This window comes from Emys orbicularis, chromosome 20 (genome assembly GCF_028017835.1).
Source record: "Emys orbicularis isolate rEmyOrb1 chromosome 20, rEmyOrb1.hap1, whole genome shotgun sequence".
In the NCBI taxonomy this organism is placed as follows: Eukaryota; Metazoa; Chordata; order Testudines; family Emydidae; genus Emys; species Emys orbicularis.
Genome location: NC_088702.1, coordinates 21,961,845 through 21,981,392, shown reverse-complemented (window position 1 = coordinate 21,981,392; position 19,548 = coordinate 21,961,845). Strand labels below are relative to the sequence as shown.

Sequence of the window (19,548 nt, the reverse complement as noted above, 5' to 3'; positions counted from 1 at the left end):
ACAGGGTGCTGGAGTCCCAAGCTAGCAGGGACAGAAGTAGTCTTGGCACATCAGGTGGCAGCTCCCAGGTGGTTTCTGTGATCCAACCTGTCACAGTGGGAAAGTATGAAGGGGGATCAGATACTAAGTGTTTAATGACAGTAGATGCTGAGATTCAAAAAGTGAAAGCTTTATAACCATTAAAACAAAAATTGTCAATATCGCATGTCAAAATACACCAAGTAAATAGTCTTAAATCAAACTCTGATAAGTTCTCAAGCAGCGTTTCTCTGACTCTGCTGGTCTGTACATTTCAGTTATTATCAATGGAAATATTTTTTCCTCCATTTGTGGGTGTCCAGTGAAATTGACGCTTACCGACATTTACCAGTAAAAACAAATCCTTCCACGCCTGTAATGAACAATCTCTTTTTGTAATGTTTCCTGGTGCACGTTTACTGTAGCATTGTTTCAAACAGCACGATGGCAAAGAACACTAGCGAGCCTCTTGTGCGCACCTGCGTCTACACAGAGAAATTAATGCGCCACATGATATTGCGGTTTAGAAACCACACCCCTGCAGTCAGCGTTACCGCTCGGTGTAGATACAAGTAAACGTTTCTGGTGTTCTGGCGGGATGTGTTGGATAAACACCATTTTGGTTTTGTATCAATTCAAAGAGCGCAGTGATTGTCTCGGTTCACCCATGTACTTGTTATTGCTCAATATGCTACACAATGTGTCCCAGCTTGTATTTAGCTGTGATATTCTGATGCCTTTCCCAGACCTGAAGATGCGCTCTGTGTCAGCTCCGAAGCTTGTCTCTCTCCCCAGCAGAAGTGGGTTCAATAAAAGCTATTCCCTTCCCCGCCTTGTCTCTCTAATATCCTGGAACCAACACGGCTACAACAACGCTACAAACAACACCATTTTGTTGTCATTTTCTAAGATCGCGCTGGCTATTCTTGTTAGATGTACAAATGGCTAATCCCTTTGAACGTTGTTAAACTCTTTGCCTTAATTGAATCATAGAATATCAGGGTTGGAAGGGACCTCAGGAGGTTATCTAGTCCAACCCCCCAAACGACATCATGGGGTGGTGAGTTCCAGTGTTCCCTGTAATTTTTTCATGTCCATGCAGAATGACTTTTGTTATGTGCACCACTATGATACATCACCTCCATATTGGTGCACATAACAAAAGTTACTCCACACATGGACAGTGTGTGGCGGGGCTGGGGCTGAGGGGTTGGGGTGCGGCCGGAGGGCCTCAGGGCTGGGGCCCAGGATTTGGGTGCAGGAGGGTGAGGGCTCCGGCTGGCAGTGCAGGCTCTGGAGTGGGGAATGAGGGGTTCAGGGTGCAGGAGGGGGCTCAGGGATGGGGCAATGGTTTGGGGTCTGGGGTGAGGGCTCTGGCTGGGGGTGTGGACTCTGGGGTGGGGCTGCCCCGGGCAGAGAGGACAACCCCCAGCCCTCTCTCACCGCAGCAGCTTGGGGCCAGATGAGCTGCACCTCTCTCCTGCCCCGGCAGCTCCAACAGGCCCTGTCGGGGGAGAGCGCCACTCCCTTGGCTGCAACAGCTCCCATTTTGGGGCTGGCGGGCAGAGGTGCCTCTTCCCCAGCCACAGAAGCTCTGGGTTGGGGCCGGCTGGCAGAGGCTCCTCTCCCCGGACCGCCACAGCTTCAGGGCTTGGGGAGAGGCATCTCTCCCCACAGCAGCCCTGAACCCCTGTGCGGGGCTTAATAGGTAGCATGGCCGCACAGCTTAGAGGGAATTTAGGTGAGTTCCACACTCTGTGTGAAAAAGGAGCTCCTTTCCTTGGGTTTGAATTTCCCAACCTTTACTTTTATTAAATGCTCCCTTGCTCTTGTGTTAGGGGACAGGGAAGACAGAAGCTCCGGATCTCACTTCTCTGTCCCAGTAATTATTTTACAGACTTTTATGCTGTCCCCTCTTCTTCGTCTCCTTTCTCAGGGAACCCCAATTTTTTTTCAATCTTTCTCCATAAGCACGCTTTTCTCATCCCTTGATCATTCTCATGGTCCTTCTCTAAACCCCCTCTAGTTCTGCCAGGTCCTTTTGGAGATTTATATGAATATTTTCAGTATTATAACTTGAAGCAAGGGCTGGTTTCTGACGCTGCATGGCTGCTTTTTCCTTGTGCAAGATTTTTGGGGAACAAGAGCTCAGCCAGCCAAACGACTCCCAAATTCTTGCTGTAATATTTCCTCTAGGAGAGGAAAGTCGTGCCGGCCATATTCAAAGTTAGACAGGAGAAAGACCTGTGGGGAAGTCACCCCTTCTCTCTGCAAGTCTTTCACGCAGGTGTCTCTGATTCCCTGCAGAATTCGCTCTTCATTATAGGTAGAAGGCCGATTCCTCCGGGCAGCAAGCAAGTTCCTGTCGACCTTGGAGCGCACAAAATAAACCTTCTTCCCCACTCGCTGGATCTTCCGGGCCAGGCCAGCGTGGGTGGCTGTGAAGTGACGGGAGGAGAAGATGAGGAACACATCGTATTGGCTCAAACTGAAGAGATCCTGGTCCATGTCTGATTGACGCGTCATCGACCCGAACCCTGGCAGGTCCCATATTGTAACATTGGGCTGTTTGGGAAGCCGGTAAGAAGTTGGTACCATTGTTGTTTCCACCACCCCGGTTTTAGCAGCACCTTCCTCTTCATCACCCAGGCCTCTAATGGCATTGACAAAGGATGATTTCCCAGCGCCCGTCTGCCCCAGGAGAGCGACGCTTCGCATGGGGTTTTGTGATGACCCCCCATCCTCCTGCCATGCAGAATCTGCTTCAGAAAGGTCACTCGCGTCAGAAGTAAACGTGTAGATCCAGGACTCGGCGCTGTCCCCGTCAGAGCCCAGCAGCTGGCCTTGGAAAAGGAAAAGAAACATTTCAATTACAAGTATCAGAGGGGTAGCCGTGTTAGTCTGGATCTGTAAAAAGCAACAGAGGGTCCTGTGGCACCTTTACGACTAACAGATGTATTGGAGCATAAGCTTTCGTGGGTGAATACCCACTTCGTCAGACGCATGTGCATGCTTATGCTCCCACGAAAGCTTATGCTTCAATACATCTGTTAGTCTTAAAGGTGCCACAGGACTCTCTGTTGCTTATTTCAATTACAGTTGGGTTTAAAAGTCCCTGTCAAACATGAAACTTTCAACTCTTATTTCAGCCTTCAGTGACATTCTGTAGGGGGCTGGCTGGGCTGTTCCCCATGCATGGCTGGGACGCGGCTGTGGGCTGCCAATTCATAATTCCCTGGGGGGCATTGCCAGCCTCTGTCATTTACAACATCCAGTACATGCCCATATCTGTACCTGCCCCTATCTGAAGCTGTTGGCTTGTTCTCCAGAAGCGCGGTGTGATGGGGTAGATTAGGCCCTGAGGCCCCCTGCTGGAGGGACCCCTGCTGGGTCCTGCCACACCCTGCCTCAGAAAAAAAGAGCAGTAGAGAGGTCCTCCAAGCAGGCTAAGCAGGCTAGAGTGGCTGCAGGGGAAGCAGCCAATCAGGGGCCAGGAGGGCCATATAAAAGGAGCTGCAGAACAGAGCAGCAGGCAGTTGCTGTGTGGAGCTCAAGGAGTGAAGACTGGGTGACTGGCTGGCTGGCAGAGTAGCAATTCACAGTGAAGACTGTGTGTGACTCGGCTGGAGGGCTGAGTCACCGAAGAGCCACCAAAAACAAAGAAGAGAGTGAAGGCACATGCACTCAGCCAGGGGGCGCTCACGAGGGGTGAGTGCATCCTGTTACATGCGGCTTTCCTTTTCCTTTTTTAAAGTAACTCTCTAGCTGTTACACTTGTGAAAACAACATCAAAATAATGAGCCGAGGGTAACGGATGGAGAGATGAGTCTACAAACAGCCTGGGACAACAGATGTCAGAGGAGGGACTCCCCATGTGTAACTGATGCAGCAACACCTGCCTGAGTCTGCAGAGAGCCTGAGACCATTGCTGGCCTAGCAGTGAGCTGCAGGTCAGGATCGAGGAGCACTGGAAGAGCTGTGGAGGGAGCCCAGGGCTGGGGCGGTAGGGGGGCTGCAGGTCAGGACTGAGCCTCATTGGCAGAGCCGTGAGGGTGGAGAGCTCAGGGCTGGGGTGGCAGGGGGGCTGCAGGTCAGGACTGAGCTGTGTCTCTGCCTTTTCTAGTGTCTCCTTCCCTTGCCTTCCGCACCCACAAGTTTGATTTACACATGGAAGTGACATTTTACCATAGATCATACCCTATCCACAGCCCAGCGTGGCTGGGAGCCAGGAGACAGCGTGTGTGTGTGGGGGGGGGGACACAGAGGCATTTCCCTTCCCAGCCACTAACAGACCCACTTGATGCTTTTATCTCAGCTCCAGGCTCTGTGGGGAAAGCTGTTTTCAGCCTTCTGAGCTCCCCTGGGGCTGCCTGCCTGGGCTGAGGCATTCGCTCCCAGCTGCAGTGCCGAGGTACCCTGGGGGGGACAAGAAATTTACTAATAGCTCCAAGACCAGAACCTGGTCTCCGGGTGTCTCCTGCCTGTTCAGCTGGATGGGATGGTCGGGAATCGGGGCCTGTAGCAGAGCTGGTCTCTGAGCGCAGCCACCCTGGAGTACGCTGCCTACTTGGCCACCCCGCCTGATTAGCTGGAAGGCTCAGCAGACCAGCTCTGAAGAAGCAGCAGTCTACAGGCTGCTAAGCAGGGAGCCTTTAAAGCTTTTTTTTTTTACGCAGATTGCGCAACCAGGAACCAATCACGCTCTCCGGCGGCGAATTAAGAAAAAGGCAGCAGCCACCACCTGGATAAGCCCCAAAACAAGCAACTCGCTGCTTAAAGACATGACTAAGCAATTACATGCAGAGTGAAGCCAATTTCTGCTTGCTGGAAGCCTGCTTGGCAGCTTCCTCGTGCCTGCTTGTTCCTAGCCCTGCTCCAGCCTGGCTTCTCTCCAGGGAACCTGCCTCGACCCGCAGCCCCAGGTCCTGATTTCTGACGGGGAGTAACACACAAGCACACCAGCCCCAGAACTTGTATTAGAGTCCAAACACAGAGTGGGGCTGCCTGTAGCACTGGGCACTGCCACACCCTGACCGAAATCAGGGCTGCATATCAAGATCCAGGGTCCCGGGGCGCTGGGTGCTGCACAAACCCAGTGAGACATTCCCCTGCCCCTAAGAGCGTCTGATCTATTTAACATCTTCATTCTGATCTGGAAGAGGGGAGCAATTTGTTAGTTACATGCCTAGATACGAAATTGGGAAGAAGGCAAACACATGTGAGAAATAATCCACAGAGAGCTAGAGAGTTAAGAAATAATGAGAGGTCTATGAAATAAACATGCCTAACTCATTCTTTTGAACTGGTTTTCCTTCTTCTGTGAAAATAGCGCTGCTTACAAGTGGGACTTTGCCTTTTTTGCTAGGCTTCTGGGCAATATTTCTGGGATCCTTTTCCTTTGCAGGAGACTTTCCACGGGAGAATTCTGGCTGTTCAGGCTTCTCCCATGCGTGTCTTTCATCCCAGGCTGGCGTCTAGAAAAGATTCACATTGGAGTGAATAGAAAGGGTGCGTTTACACTGCAATTGGCACAACTCTGATTGCACTAGCTTGTTAAAAATACTGGCATGGCTGCAGGCGGTGGCTCAGGCTAGCTGCCCCAGGACGTGTCTAGGATCTTGGACGGGACTGTACAGGGGGCCACTGCTTGGATCTCCCTGGCCCCGCTGCTAGGGGCTAGCTGCATCGGAGCTGACATGTGCACCTCTGCCCACTCTGGGAACGACACGTCCCAGCTGCAGTGTGGATGAAACCTCTGCTGGGCTAACCGGAGTGAAGGTAGGAAAGGCATAAAACCGTATCCTGCACCAGAAGGCCTTGGCGAAATCCTTGGGGCAGGTGAGTGAGGCAAGGCTGGGAAGCCATAAGCTGAAGCAAGAGTCTGGTGACCCATTTCTTCAAACTCTCAACAGGGAGGGAAGCAGGAGACCCCTTTCCTCCTCCTTTGGGCCTGGCTGCAGATTGCTCGGGCTGCACTGCGGAGGCCTAATCCAACAGGCTGGTGTTTACTGGGTGCGTTACCGTGTCGCACGGACTGGGTGGGGCGGGTAAGAACTAAGGTGGCCGGTTCTTTGCGCCAGCCCCCCCATGGTCTCTTCACCTCAGCTTCACTCCTCTGACTCCGTTCCCCTCAGCACCCCTGCCCCCCCTTGTCCCTTCCCTGGTGCTAACGAAACACACCTCGTTTGCGGCCATCCCATCGCTCGTGCGTTCTCCCCCTTCCCAACCGTGTCTGTCTGGCCTATTTAAACAATAGTCTTTCATAGTTTCCTTGCCCTCCCCCGTCCGTCTGGCTGTCTCCAGCTGGTGTCTCTTGTACCTAGACTAGAAGCTCTTCGCGGCAGGGACTCTCTTTGTTCTGTGTTTGTGCAGCACCTAGCGCGCTGGGGTTCAGGGTCAGGATGGGGTGCCTGGGCACTACCGTGATACGCCTAATAAAGGGCACTAATAATTTACAGCGCCCAGCACAGTGGGGCCCTGCACCAGGATATGGGCATGTGGGTGCTACCGTAATGCACCTAATAAAGGGCAGTAATAATGTACAGTACCTAGCACAGTGGGGTCCCAGGCCGGGTTACGGGTGCTACTGTAATGCACCTAATAAACAATAGGTTTTTATTATTAGGAGTTAGACCTGATGACCTTTGCAGTCCCTTTTAACCCTACGGGGCTACGATTCCATTATTATTGTTATTATTATTATTATTTATTATCACAACATTTCAATTTTCTGCTGCAATTTTCTAAACAAAATAAAATTCAATTCAAACTGAATATTTTTATTCTCAAAATGTTGATTTGTTTCCCTTTTTTTTAATTTTCAGGGAGTGGGTTTTCCCCCCTTTTTTGGCGCCCCCCATTTTTGGCATTGGATAAAGGCAGGGAAAGGTTTTTCAGCTAGAAGCCCGGTCGGCCCAGTGGCTAATCTGCTACTGATCTTGACAGATCAAAAGGAATTGATCACAGAACTAAAAATGCGTGGCTGTTTTAGATGCAAGTGGTCATGACTTGATCACATTTGTCGTGTGCAATGAGAATAAAGTCCCAACCAGTAATATAGATACAGGGTGTTTTAATTATGTATCAGCTGGCAGAAAGAATGTAAAGAGAAAACGGTGAATGATAATTGGGAATGGTTTAAGAACATTTTACTAGATGCCCAGAAAACCACAATCCCAGATGAGAAAGAGTTTAAAAAACCAGCCTGCTTAGAGAGGAAGTGAAAACCGCTTCAAACAATAATATATAACAATTGAAAGAAACGGGAAGTTGATAGCAATGAATATAAATTAGAAGTACATCAGAAGCAGGAAGGCTGCTAAACAACCAGTGGGGCCCCTGGACAATCAAGATACAAAAGGAGCACTTAAAGACGATAAAATCATTGCAGAGAAACTAAATGAATTCTTTGCTCCAGTCTTCACGGCTGAGGATGTTAGGGAGATTCCCAAACCTGAGCCATCCTTTGTAGGTGACAAATCTGAGGAATTGTCACAGATTGAAGTGTCTTTAGAATAGGTTTTGGAATTGATAAACTTAACAGTAACAAGTCACCGGGACCACATGGCATTCACCCAAGAGGTCTGAAAGAACTCAAATGTGAAATTGCGGAACTATTAACTATGGTTTGTAACCTGTTCTTTAAATCAGCTTCTGTACCCAATGACTGGAAGATAGCTAATGTAACATCAATATTTAAAAAGGACTCCAGAGGTGATCCTGGTAATTACAGACCGGTAAGTCTAACGTCAGTACCGGGCAAATTAGTTAAAACAACAGTAAAGAATAAAATTGTCAGACACATAAAATAACATAAATTGTTGGGGAAAAGTCAACATGGTTTCTGTAAAGGAAAAACTTGTCTTACTAATCTATTAGAGTTCTTTGAAGGGGTCAACAAACATGTGGACAAGGGGGATCCAGTGAACATAGTGTACTTAGATTTCCAGAAAGCCTTTGACAAGGTCCCTCACCAAAGGCTCTTATGTAAATTAAGTTGTCATGGGGTAAGAGGGAAGATCCCTTTCATGGATTGAGAATGGGTTAAAAGACAGGGAACAAAGGGTAGGAATAAATGGTAAATTCTCAGAATGGAGAGGGGTAACTAATGGTGGTGTTCCCCAAGGGTCAGTCCTAGGACCAATCCTATTCAACTTATTCATAAATGATCTGGAGAAAGGGGTAAACAGTGAGGTGTCAAACTTTGCAGATGATACTAAACTGCCCAAGATAGTTAAGACCAAAGCAGACTGTGAAGAACTTCAAAAAGATCTCACAAAACTAAGTGATCGGGCAACAAAATGGCAAATGAAATGTAATGTGGATAAATGTAAAGTAATGCACATTGGAAAAAATAACCCCAACTATACATACAATATGATGGGGGCTAATTTACGTACAACAAGTCAGGAAAGAGATCTTGGAGTCATCGTGGATAGTTCTCTGAAGACGTCCATGCAATGTGCAGTGGCAGTGAAAAAAGCAAACAGGATGTTAGGAATCATTAAGAAAGGGAGAGAGAATAAGACGGAGAATATCATATTTCCCTTATATAAATCCATGGTATGCCCACATCTTGAATACTGCGTACAGATGTGATCTCCTCATCTCAAAAAAGATATACTGACATTCGAAAAGGTTCAGAGAAGGGCAAATAAAATGATTAGGGGTTTGGAACGGGTCCCATATGAGGAGAGATTAAAGAGGCTAGGACTTTTCAGCTTGGAAAAGAGGAGACTAAGGGGGGGTTATGACAGAGGTATATAAAATCATGAGTGGTGTGGAGAAAGTGAATAAGGAAACTTTATTTACTTGTTCCCATAATATAAGAACTATTTGGGGCCACCAAATGAAATTAATGGGCAGCAGGTTTAAAACAAATAAAAGGAAGTTCTTCTTCACACAGCGCACAGTCAACCTGTGGAACTCCTTGCCTGAGGAGGTTGTGAAGGCTAGGACTATAACAGGGTTTAAAAGAGAACTAGATAAATTCATGGAGATTAAGTCCATTAATGGCTATTAGCCAGGATGGGTAAGGAATGGTGTCCCTAGCCTCTGTTTGTCAGAGGGTGGATATGGATGGCAGGAGAGAGACCACTTGATCATTGCCTGTTAGGTTCACTCCCTCTGGGGCACTTGGCATTGGCCACTGTTGGCAAACAGGATACTGGGCTGGATGGACCTTCGGTCTGACCCAATATGGCCATTCTTATGTTCTTATGTTAAGCTAGGCATTGTAGAAAATTGATGAGGGAAGCAAATGGACAAAAAGAGAAATATATGGCCTCCAGAATTAAGACAGTAAGAAGAAGATCACTTACATGGGGAATAAATACCTACATGGGAAATAGAAAATTGATAACAGAGGGCTCTTCAGTCGAGCAGAAAAAGGAAGTTGAAGCTAGACAAACTCAGACTGGAAATAAGGTTTAACCGTGAGAGTAATTAATCATTGGAACAAATTACCAGGGGTTGTGATGAATTCTCCATCACTGGCAATTTTAAAATCAAGATTGGATGTTTTTCTAAAGGATCTGATTGGGGCAGTTCTCTGGTCTGCGTTATCCAGGAGGTCAGACCAGATGATCAGAGTGGTCTCTTCTGGCTGGAATCTATGCATTTCTGAGCAATTATAAACTCCTCACAGTCCATCCAGGGGCCGGGTACCTGCACCCTGACATTCGGTGTCAGAAAACAATCAGCCTTAAAAATTCTGGTGGAGAAGGGGAGGCAGGGAATTTTTTTTCTTCGTGTCTGGAGATCGCTGAGTGCAAATGAAGAGCAACAAGAATGATTAAAGGTCTTGAGAACATGACCTATGAAGGAAGGCTGAAAGAATTGGGTTTGTTTAGTTTGGAAAAGAGAAGACTGAGAGGGGACATGATAGCAGTTTTCAGGTATCTAAAAGGGTGTCATAAGGAGGAGGGAGAAAACTTGTTCACCTTAGCCTCTAAGGATAGAACAAGAAGCAATGGGCTTAAACTGCAGCAAGGGAGGTCTAGGCTGGACATTAGGAAAAAGTTCCTAACTGTCAGGGTGGTTAAACACTGGAATAAATTGCCTAGGGAGGTTGTGGAATCTCCATCTCTGGAGATATTTAAGAGTAGGTTAGATAAATGTCTATCAGGGATGGTCTAGACAGTATTTGGTCCTGCCATGCGGGCAGGGGACTGGACTCGATGACCTCTCGAGGTCCCTTCCAGTCCTTGAATCTATGAAAATGTAATTAAACAGAGGGATTTCAAACAGGCAAAAGAAAAATGCTCAAAGCAGCGTAAACCCTCCCCACATCTGTAATGAAGACGCCTCCCCACAGACGCGCCAAGGAGAGAAAAATGTTTTGAAACTCACCTGCCGGGACTCTAGAGTCTGTTTGGTATCATCCACTCTTAAGTCCCACAAGAAATAGGCTTCCGGCTGCGCTCTTCCCTCCTCATAGTCAGCCTCCAATCCAAAGGCGTGTTTGGATGTCCTCAGTTTCCATCGGCCGGGAAGACGACGCATTTTAATGATGATAAGCATTACCAACAGGGAAAGAGGAAGAAGAAGAAGAGGAAGAGGTGCCCAATAGAACCAGACACACCTGGCACCTGTAAGAAATGTGGGGGGGGAAGAAAAATCCACAAAACCCAGAATGCTTCTGTGAGCGCAGCAGGGTCCCAGGAAACCCCCGCCCTCCCCCCAAGAGGTGCTGGGAATTGCAGACACCTTTCCCACTGCCACGAGCCCAGGGGATCTCAAATATTGTCAGAGCTGCACAGAGAGATCATACCTCTCCTCCCATTTGCCTGTAGGGTTCCCTCCTTTCTAATTGCTGGTAACCAGACCCATGAGGAGGCCACGCCCCCTTCTTCATCTCTTCCCAAGGCCCCACCCCATTGCTTGCTCCTCTCCCCACATCTCTCACTGGATCGTCTCATGGGGCCTGCCAGCAGGTAGGAGGTGGCCTTGGTCGAGCAGGGGCTGGTGCGGGGTAATGACCCAGTGCCTCCGTCCACCCTGCGGTAACCGGACTTTTGGTTTGGGTGCCATTGAGGGTTGCCAGGTCCCCGAAAACCACCCAGACAGAGAAGCCAAAAACAAGACTGCCTGGATAAAAACAAGACCGTTGGCAACCCTATTTGCCTGTGCTTGGCCCCTCTCACCCCTTCCCCTTTGCTACCACTGAGATTCACCAGCGATCACCTGGGCCCCCTATGTACCATCTCGCTGAGCCATCCAGCTCCGCTCCCCAGTGGGTTACGGTGATGTGAGAGCCCACCGCCGCGTGGAGCTGTTCCTAGCGGCCCAGCTGCCCGGACCCTGGGACTCGTGCGGTGCCCTGTAAGAGGAGCCCTACCCTTCTCCACGGTCACTCTCATCCGCACGGAAAATGTGCCCAGTTGGGGCTTGACGTGGCAGGTGTAGACCCCGTCATCCGCCAGCTGGACGTTCTTGAGTCTCAGGGACGCAATTCCCTCGTGGAATCTCTCCGGATACAGCTGGGTCCGGCCCAGGTAAGCCTTATTCTGTCTCAGCATCTGGTCCCTCCCATTATAGTATGTGTGAACCAGGAGATCCCGTCCCTCCGCTGTTTCCTTCTTCCAGATGATGTTCAACAGCTGGAGGTTTCGCTCAGGTTCGAAGGAGCAGTTGAGAGTGATGTCCTCCCCTTCCTGAACTACAATGGGCGACTCTCGTTGTCTTGCCCCTTAAAGAGAAAAATCAATATTTTTTGTTGAGTTTTTCAGACATCAAGCAGTGGCTCATGCACACATGACATGCATACGCTGTAGTCTAAAAAGTAACCACAACACAGCCTGCACCCATTTTCCATTTCACCCCAAAATCTGTAACTGCAAAACCTGAGTGGATTAGCAGAAGGGGAGATGGTGGTTAATACTGGAGCTAGTGATGGAGGGTGTCAGAGAAGCTTTGGTATCAAAGCCATGGATGCACCAAGACAGCATGAGGGGATTTCCAAAGGGATTCAGGTGCCTACAGATGCAGAGAGGTGCTTTTGAGAATCCCTCTACGTGCCTAACTCCCTCGACTTCAATGGGAATTAAGCAACAAAAAATGGAAAAAAAATTTGGGGTGTGTGTGTGACAATTTGCATTTAGTTGAAAAGCTGTTTTCCTCCCAACAAACGTTTGAACGGCATCTTTTTGACCTGCTGTAGCCTCAGAGGCCAGCAAAGCCCATTGTAGGAGGTGTCATACTCAGCACTGTCAGTGATGTCTCCTCAGACCACGGGCCCAGCTCAGAGTTGACGAAGCAGCTATAAGACCCCTCATCCTGAATGTGAACATCCCTCAGTCTCAGGGACGCGTCCCCTTTGGCGAATCCTTCTGGATCCAGCTGCGTCCGCCCCCTGTAAGCCTCAGATTGTTTCTCCATTCCCAAAGAGTAGCTGTGGACCAGCAGATCTGGTCCATTGGCTCTTGGCTTCTTCCAGGTGACGTTCACGTGTTGATTTGCTGCCAAGCCGAGTGTGGGAAAGGTGCAGCTCAGGGTGACATCCTCGCCGCACTGAGCAGTGATGGATGACTGTGACATGATCACCCCTGAAAGGAAAGCGAGGGTCAGTACTAGAGTGTTAAAATGACAAGCTATCTCTTTAACGGGTAAGAGGTTTCCAGGTCCTAATCAAAAGCTGGGAGTCTGCAGGGAAGTGTGCGATCATCAGTCAGTCTGCAAAGAGCCAGCCTAGAGTAAGGTGGGTTGAGTTATGCCTCTCTGCCTTAGGAGCAGCCTGCTTTGTCTCTCTCTGGTTTTGGTTCTTCTGTGTCAGGGTTCTGGAGCCTAAGAAATAAGTTTGTGTTATGTCACAATCTTCCCGTAAGTGGATTTGATGTTTGTTTCTAACTTCTCTATTTGTATGCTGTCAACAGAACATCTTTCACTTTCAGAACCAGTCTCTCTCCGCCCTTATATTTTTCGGCCCTAATTGACACGGAAGCTGCTTTGTGCCCCTCTGACTGCATGAAGAGATCTGAAAATGGGTGAAAATTACAGGGCCAGTGTGGGACTCGGGGGAACCAAGAACCGGAAGCGTAGATGTTAAAGCCAGAATGGACCATCTGCACAACATAGGCCAGAGAAACTCATTTCCTGGCCTGCTTTTGCTAGGTTAAACAAGCCAAGCTTTTCCAGTCTCCTCTCATAAGATCAGCTCTCCATTCCTCTGATCATCCTAGCAGCCCTTCTCTGCACCTGGCCCAGGCCGGATTCATCTTCCCTGAGCAGAATTGGACACAGTTTTCCAGATGAGGTCTCCCCAGTGCCTCGTACGCTGGCATGAATGTTTCTCCCAGAGCGTGACAAGGGCAGCATGTTACAGGGACCAATATCATTTGGAAGGGGGGAGTACAGGAGCAGGGGGAGAAAAACAGTCACAGCTCCAGGCCAGAGGTAAAATGTCTCCAAATCCAGATGGGACAAACGGCAAAACATTTTGTTAATGCTAGTGTGGCCATATTTTCCCAAAGGGAAAACGGGACACTGCATGGGGCTGGCCCACGGCCCCCCGCTGCCCACCCACGTGGGGCCAGCCTCAGGCCTCCCTCAAACCCCTGCACGCGGGGCTGGCCCAAACCCCCCTGTCACCTGCCCACGTGGGGCTGGGCTGGCTGGGCCCCAGCCGCTCTCCTGAGCCCTCCCTCCCATGCAGGGCTGGCGTTGCCACTTGTCCCCCCTCCCCACAGGTTCCTCCGTGCCCTGCTAGGGTTCGCGCCCCACGTTTTTGACACAACTGTGCATTTGTCCAGTTTGCTCTTGCCAGCTGAGCCAGGACAGGACTTAAAAATGGGACTCCCTCGGCCAAAGCGGGACGTGTGGTCACCCTGGTTAATGCAGAGTTAAGGATGCCCGGTGATAGCTCCTGCCTTACCAGAATGTCGAGTTCAACAAAACTCAGGCTTCTGAAAGCCAGGAAATACTGAGTTAAGGTCAACACCCATTTAACCTTAACTCTGCCCCCTGGAGTTGACATGGCAAGAGAATGATCGGTGTGCACGCTAGTTGCCTTCAAAGGGTGTGGTCTAGCTGTATTGAACGGTGGAGGGATTAGTTGGAGCAGCGTGGGAGAGCTGTGAGTGTGACGTGCGTGGGATCTGGGACTGAGTCCCTCCATGGGTGTGATCAAAGGACCGAGGCGCACGTGTCCAAGCCTGCGTCGTTCCAATCAGAACTGTACCGAACTGGGGACTTACTGTAGAGGGTCCACAGAGCGAGCGAGTGAAGTGACAATGCAGGGCCGGTTCCCATTACGCTGCAGGCTGTTGGACATCTGCAAGAGAAGGAGCAACATGCTCTGAAAGGCATTCGGGGCAGGATCCAGCCAGTTTGACGCTGACAAACCGATTCTCAGCTCGGCCCAGCAGGGTCCTAGCGAAATGTCTCTACAAACCTAGAGAAACTAATAGAGACTGAAGCCAGGTCTATGCTACAAACGTACATCGATATAACCACCTTGCTCAGGGGGGTGAAACATCCACCCCCCTGAGCCACGCAGTTACACCGACTGAACCCCTGGTGTAGACAGTGCTATGCCGGGCTTCTCCCGTTGACAAAGCTACTGCCTCCTGGGGTCCTACAGCGAATGTGAATTACATTTACTCCCATTTATACTACCAAACCGGTGTGAAGTGCCCTTTGAGAATCCAGCACTACCATTCTGAATTGTTGGCATTTTTACACTTAGTTTGCACCAGGGTAAATGAGGACCAAGGGTGCAAGGAGAATCCGGATTTGGATTTTGCTACACAGACTTTGCTATCGAGTCTACACTTGCGAGGGTGTAATTCTGAGTGTGGGCCATGTCTAAACAGCCACGCGAAGGTGTAAGTACCAGAGGTCCCCAAACTGTGGGGCATGGAGGAATGTTTTGGGGGGAGGGCGGTGGGCCAGGGTCAGCCCCCACAGGGGCAGGGAGGAAGCGACACCCAGCCCTGCTCTGCCCCCATCTCAGCTTCAGGCCCACCCCCAGCCTCAGCCGCTGGCTGCGGTCCTGCTCCCAGCACCAGCCTCGGCCCCCTTACCCCTTCCACATCCCCCCCCACCCCAGAAGTGTGGCCATGTTCCCAGCCCTGGCTTGGGGCGGGGGGTGGCAGACAGGGGTAAGTGGGGGATCTGACCCTGAAAAGTTTGGGGACCACTGGTTTAGATACATACTGGGGATTCGGGGCTTCTCCCCCTCCCTTCCACCGAGCCACAAACGTCTTCCCCCATCTCCACATGTTGCTAGGTATCATCATCCCCCAAAGGTCGGGGTCCCCCTGACTAAATCCACAGGCCACGTGAAGCTGTTACAGCCGTGACCCCGTTAGAACAGCAGAGATCGGTTCTGTGTAGAGCCATTAACGTGCAGTTCAGTGTTTAGCAGCCATTTTGAGGTGCCTTAACAGGCCTTAGAAACTTATTTTAGAGAAAATCCCAGCAACAAATCAGCCCCACGTGGGAGGGGAATCTCTTACCTTCCACCCCAAAGGCATCAAACCCTCCGATCTTCTCGGTGTGCTGGGAGAAATGGAATAATCCCTGTTTGTTCCACCGGCACCCGCCCCATCTCTCCCCCGACAAGTGCAGCCTCTGAGGAACTGGGAAAGTGAAAGTAAACAGGCAACCGTTTATTGAAACAGCACAAAATTCAGGCAGCAGCACTGGACAGCCAGCTAGTTTAGCTAAAGGAGACACTGCCCTGGAACGTGCGTCCTGAACGCCACAAAGTGATGAAGCCCTAATGTTTGTGGATGGCGTTTTATGGATTCAGGACTGGACCCTCGAGGCCTTGTCTACACACACAGAAGCTACACGTCTTCAGCTGATGCATTTCAATTGCTTCTTAAATGCTTTAAGAGGGTCCATGCAAGGGTTTACACTCAATCAGTTACATCGTTTAAACAAAGAAACCTGAAGTTAAATCACTTCAGCTCTGTTTCATCCCTGTAAAATCGTTGCCCAGCTGTTCCGAAAGGTTCCCCTGGCACACAGCAGCCTTGATCTCCGATACTCAAGACCAGCAGGGTTGGCAGCACTCAGTGCTTGGGTGGGACACCAGAAAATTTACGGTGGCTCCAGGGTGTGGGGTAGGTGACTCAGTAGGGGGCGCTCTCTCCTTGCAGTCAGTGCAATGAACCAGGGCAGTGCTAGGGGCACTGTGCTGTGGGGTGCAAGGTGGGGGGCACTCTCCCCCGCAGTCAGGGCTGGTCCTAATGCCCCAGGGTGGTGCTAGGGGGCACTGTGCTACATGGAGCAAGGTGGGGGCTCTCCCCTGGCTGTCAGGACTGGCCCCAATGCCCTGGGGCAGCGCTGGGGTGCTGTGCTGTGGGGGGCAAGGTGGGGGGCACTCTCCTGTGGCAGTCAGGGCACCCCCTATTCCCCAGGGTGGTGCTAGGGGGCGCTGTGCTGCAGGGGGGCGGGGTGGGGGGCTTAACAGACCTATTTGAGCACCTCTAGCAGTTAAAGTGTTACTGCTTTCTGTATGTTTGCCTGCTGCTGAGCTTGGGTTTCCTGTTTGTTCTGGAAGGGGAAATGGGCGGGAACATGTGTTCAGAGCTAATACTGCCCTCTGCAGGCTGCCAGATGACATAAACACACTGGACCTGGATGGCTAAACTCAGGGCTTCCAATTTCTTTTCATCATTGAAAGGTGCAGAACTCATGGGTGAGTCGCAGCTTCTTTTATAAGGGACGTTCCTTTTTTTGGACCCTAATGTGTCTCCATTCTGCTCCCTCCCCCAACACACACACACACACACACACACACTGTCTCTTGATTTTTTTATTATATTTGCATTTCAAAACACAAAATCCTGAAATCACAGTGCTAGCAAGTGGTGTTACCTCACACATTTATTAGCTGCTGATGTATTATTTTGTCCCTCCTTTGGGAGTCTATTGCTTCTACTCTTGGACATTGGCTGGGTGAGATGAAGCTGTTTGGGGAATTGAATAATATCCAAATAAACAAGAACCAGGAGTAAACATTTCAAACGTGCCTTAGGAGCTAAGGGCTGGATTTTCAAAGGGATTTAGGTGCCCGAGGTTGCAGAAAGGCACCTAGTGGAGTTTTTGGACGTGCTTCAGCAGGATAGCTGCCCAACTCCCATTGATTTCCAACCCCTCTTTGCATCTTTAGGTACCTAAATAGCTATGGAAATGTAGCCTTCAGTCACTTATGAAAATAGAATGTTGGTACCTAAGTCCCTTAGGCTTTGCTATGACCTGAGTTAAACAGCCTCCACTGTCTACCTGCTCTCTCTGAGAAGTCTCCATTGTATCCAGTCCTTGGGAAAGTCCTTGGGAGTGTGAATTCCCTTTAATGGCCCATCAGCGCATCTGGCTCCTCCATTGCTGCACCTGAAAGGCTGGTTGTGGGTGTTCCCAATAAGGCAGCCCTCCCCAGAAACCTTCTGGAAAGGATTGCAGAGAACCTCCATGAAAGTTTCCTAGAGATCTCCATGGAGGATTCCTGGGCCATCCCTGTGCACATAAACAGCCTTTTTGGGGGAGAACCCTCTGCGTGGCTAGGGCGGCCACTGGGAATCAGATACCCACTGCACCTCACTTTTCCTTCATATTAAACATAAAATATAAGAGCACGTAACCCCTACAGTTTCATTGGAATTGCATCCTCACCAGAGGTACCTTCCCCAGCATCAAGCCTGACCACGATGCTGTTCTGGGAATGGCTGGACTGCTCCGGGGTTAAAAATAGCTTCTGGCTCTCAGGAAGAATGGATCCCCTGCTCGCCTGCCTTCCATTCTCCTCCTGCTGCTCTTTGTCCAGTGTCCTCCTCGTTGTTGCCTGAAGTGGCCCGGGACTCCTGGGAGGTATCCATGCTGCATTTTGGGGCAGTGGTGGGGTCACCTCTGAGAATCGCATGCAGCTCATTGTAGAACCAGAACGGCTGTTCGCCTCCCTTGTCTTCTGGTACCTCTGCCTGCTGAAGTGCTTTGGTTTTCATGCGGCACTGCTGTGTGTCCCGGGTGTAGCCTGTCTCCCCCATGGCTCATGTGATCTTTGCGTAGATGTCGACATTTCTTTGGCTGGATGGGAGCTCTGCCTGCACAGACTCTACTCCCCACACAGCAATAAGATCCATCACCTCCTGTGTACTCCAGGCTGGGGCGCGTTTCGAGCATTGAGTCACCATGCTCAGCTCGCCATGCTGATCACACAGGAAATGGGAATTCAAATGTTCCCAGGGCTTTAACCGGGAAGGGGCTGTTGCCCGTGTACCGGGCTGCCGTGCAGCGGAGCTGAAAACGATCTCCGTAGCGGTCACAGCGGAACATTGTGGGACACCGCCAGGAGGCCAATTCAGTCGATGTACACAACGCTGCATCTACACTGCCTGTCTGTTGACCCATCAACGTCGAATTCATTACCTAATTAAGTCAACACTACAGTCAGATTAGGTTGGCGGAAGAGACCTCACAGTGTAGATGCATACATTATTAGATCAACGTAAGGCAGCTTCCTTTGACCTAACTTTGTCATGTAGACCAGGCCTTAATTAATTAATACAACGGGAGCTTCATCACCACTCATCAGCAGGTCTGCACTGCCCTAGCGAGATGGCCCAGAGGGCAGCTCACAGTCTGGCCTGGGATCCAGGCCACCAGGGGGTGGGTGTGTTACTGGCTGTCCATGGGGCCCAGATGTTGTTGGGGCGGAAAAGGGAATGGAGCCAGGATCAGGGGGACACACAGAATCCAGAGAGAGACAGGCAGTATGGGGGGGTAAGAAACTAGGGGCTGAGGGCATCAGGGATGGGCAGGAGGGGTCTGGGACAGTAAAAGGGGCAGTGGGGGGATGGATTGTTTTTACATGTGGCAATTTGCACCCCTCCCCGGGAGCATGTCAGGGTTAGAAGTAAGGGAAGGAATGATGGTGGGTTGGAAGCCAGGCCCTCACGCTCTGTAAAATGACAGTACCCCTTGTTCAAGGAGACTCTATGAAGAGCCAGAGGGGAAGCTGTGGTTGGGGTTTTGCAGAGCAGGGGGCTCCTGCCTGGGACGCTTCACTCTGAGGAGGGGTATTCGAACAGAGAAACTCCTGTGTGTGGCATTGGGTGAGGAGCCCAGAAGAAGGGAAACTGAGGCAGGGTGCTGCGGTGCCACTTCACCCACAAAGGGATGCTCATGAGGCAGCTGGCCTGGTTACCTAGAGGCTCTGGGTGCAAGGAGAGAGCACAGAAGTTGCTGAGGGGAGTTTTGGTGGAGTTTTTATCAACAAGGTGAGGTGGAAGTCCGAGCAGTCATGGCCCCTGTCCCATTACTGTGGTCACCTCCTGCTGCAGATAACTTCTCTGTATGTTTATGCAAAGCTGATGCACTGGCCTGGCTTTTTCAATGTTGGTGACTAATTGCCAGGAGGGGTGTGACCCCGATAACAAAACCCCTGCACTTTGCTCCTGCCTCATCAGAAGAAAGCTGGGAGCTGCTGTGGCTGCAAGGCGGAGGAAGCTCTGAGGTATCCGGCGAGGGGAGGGGAAGAGGGGCACAAGGGGAATGATGAGGAGCCCTGGAGGGCGCCTGAGGGGC

General features: G+C 50.4%; 1 protein-coding gene across 1 annotated transcript; it reads right to left on the bottom strand.

Annotated features, from left to right (window-relative positions):
• Window positions 1-1,731: 1,731 nt before the first annotated feature.
• Window positions 1,732-11,537, bottom strand: LOC135892251 (interferon-inducible GTPase 5-like). Its single transcript, XM_065419953.1, has 4 exons — window positions 11,357-11,537; window positions 10,369-10,607; window positions 5,367-5,492; window positions 1,732-2,856 (listed from the first exon to the last, which is right to left on the bottom strand). Exons 1-4 carry the CDS (start codon window positions 11,535-11,537, stop codon window positions 2,167-2,169), a joined length of 1,236 nt encoding a protein of 411 aa, XP_065276025.1. The 3' UTR covers window positions 1,732-2,166.
• Between the last annotated feature and the right edge of the window lie 8,011 nt (window positions 11,538-19,548).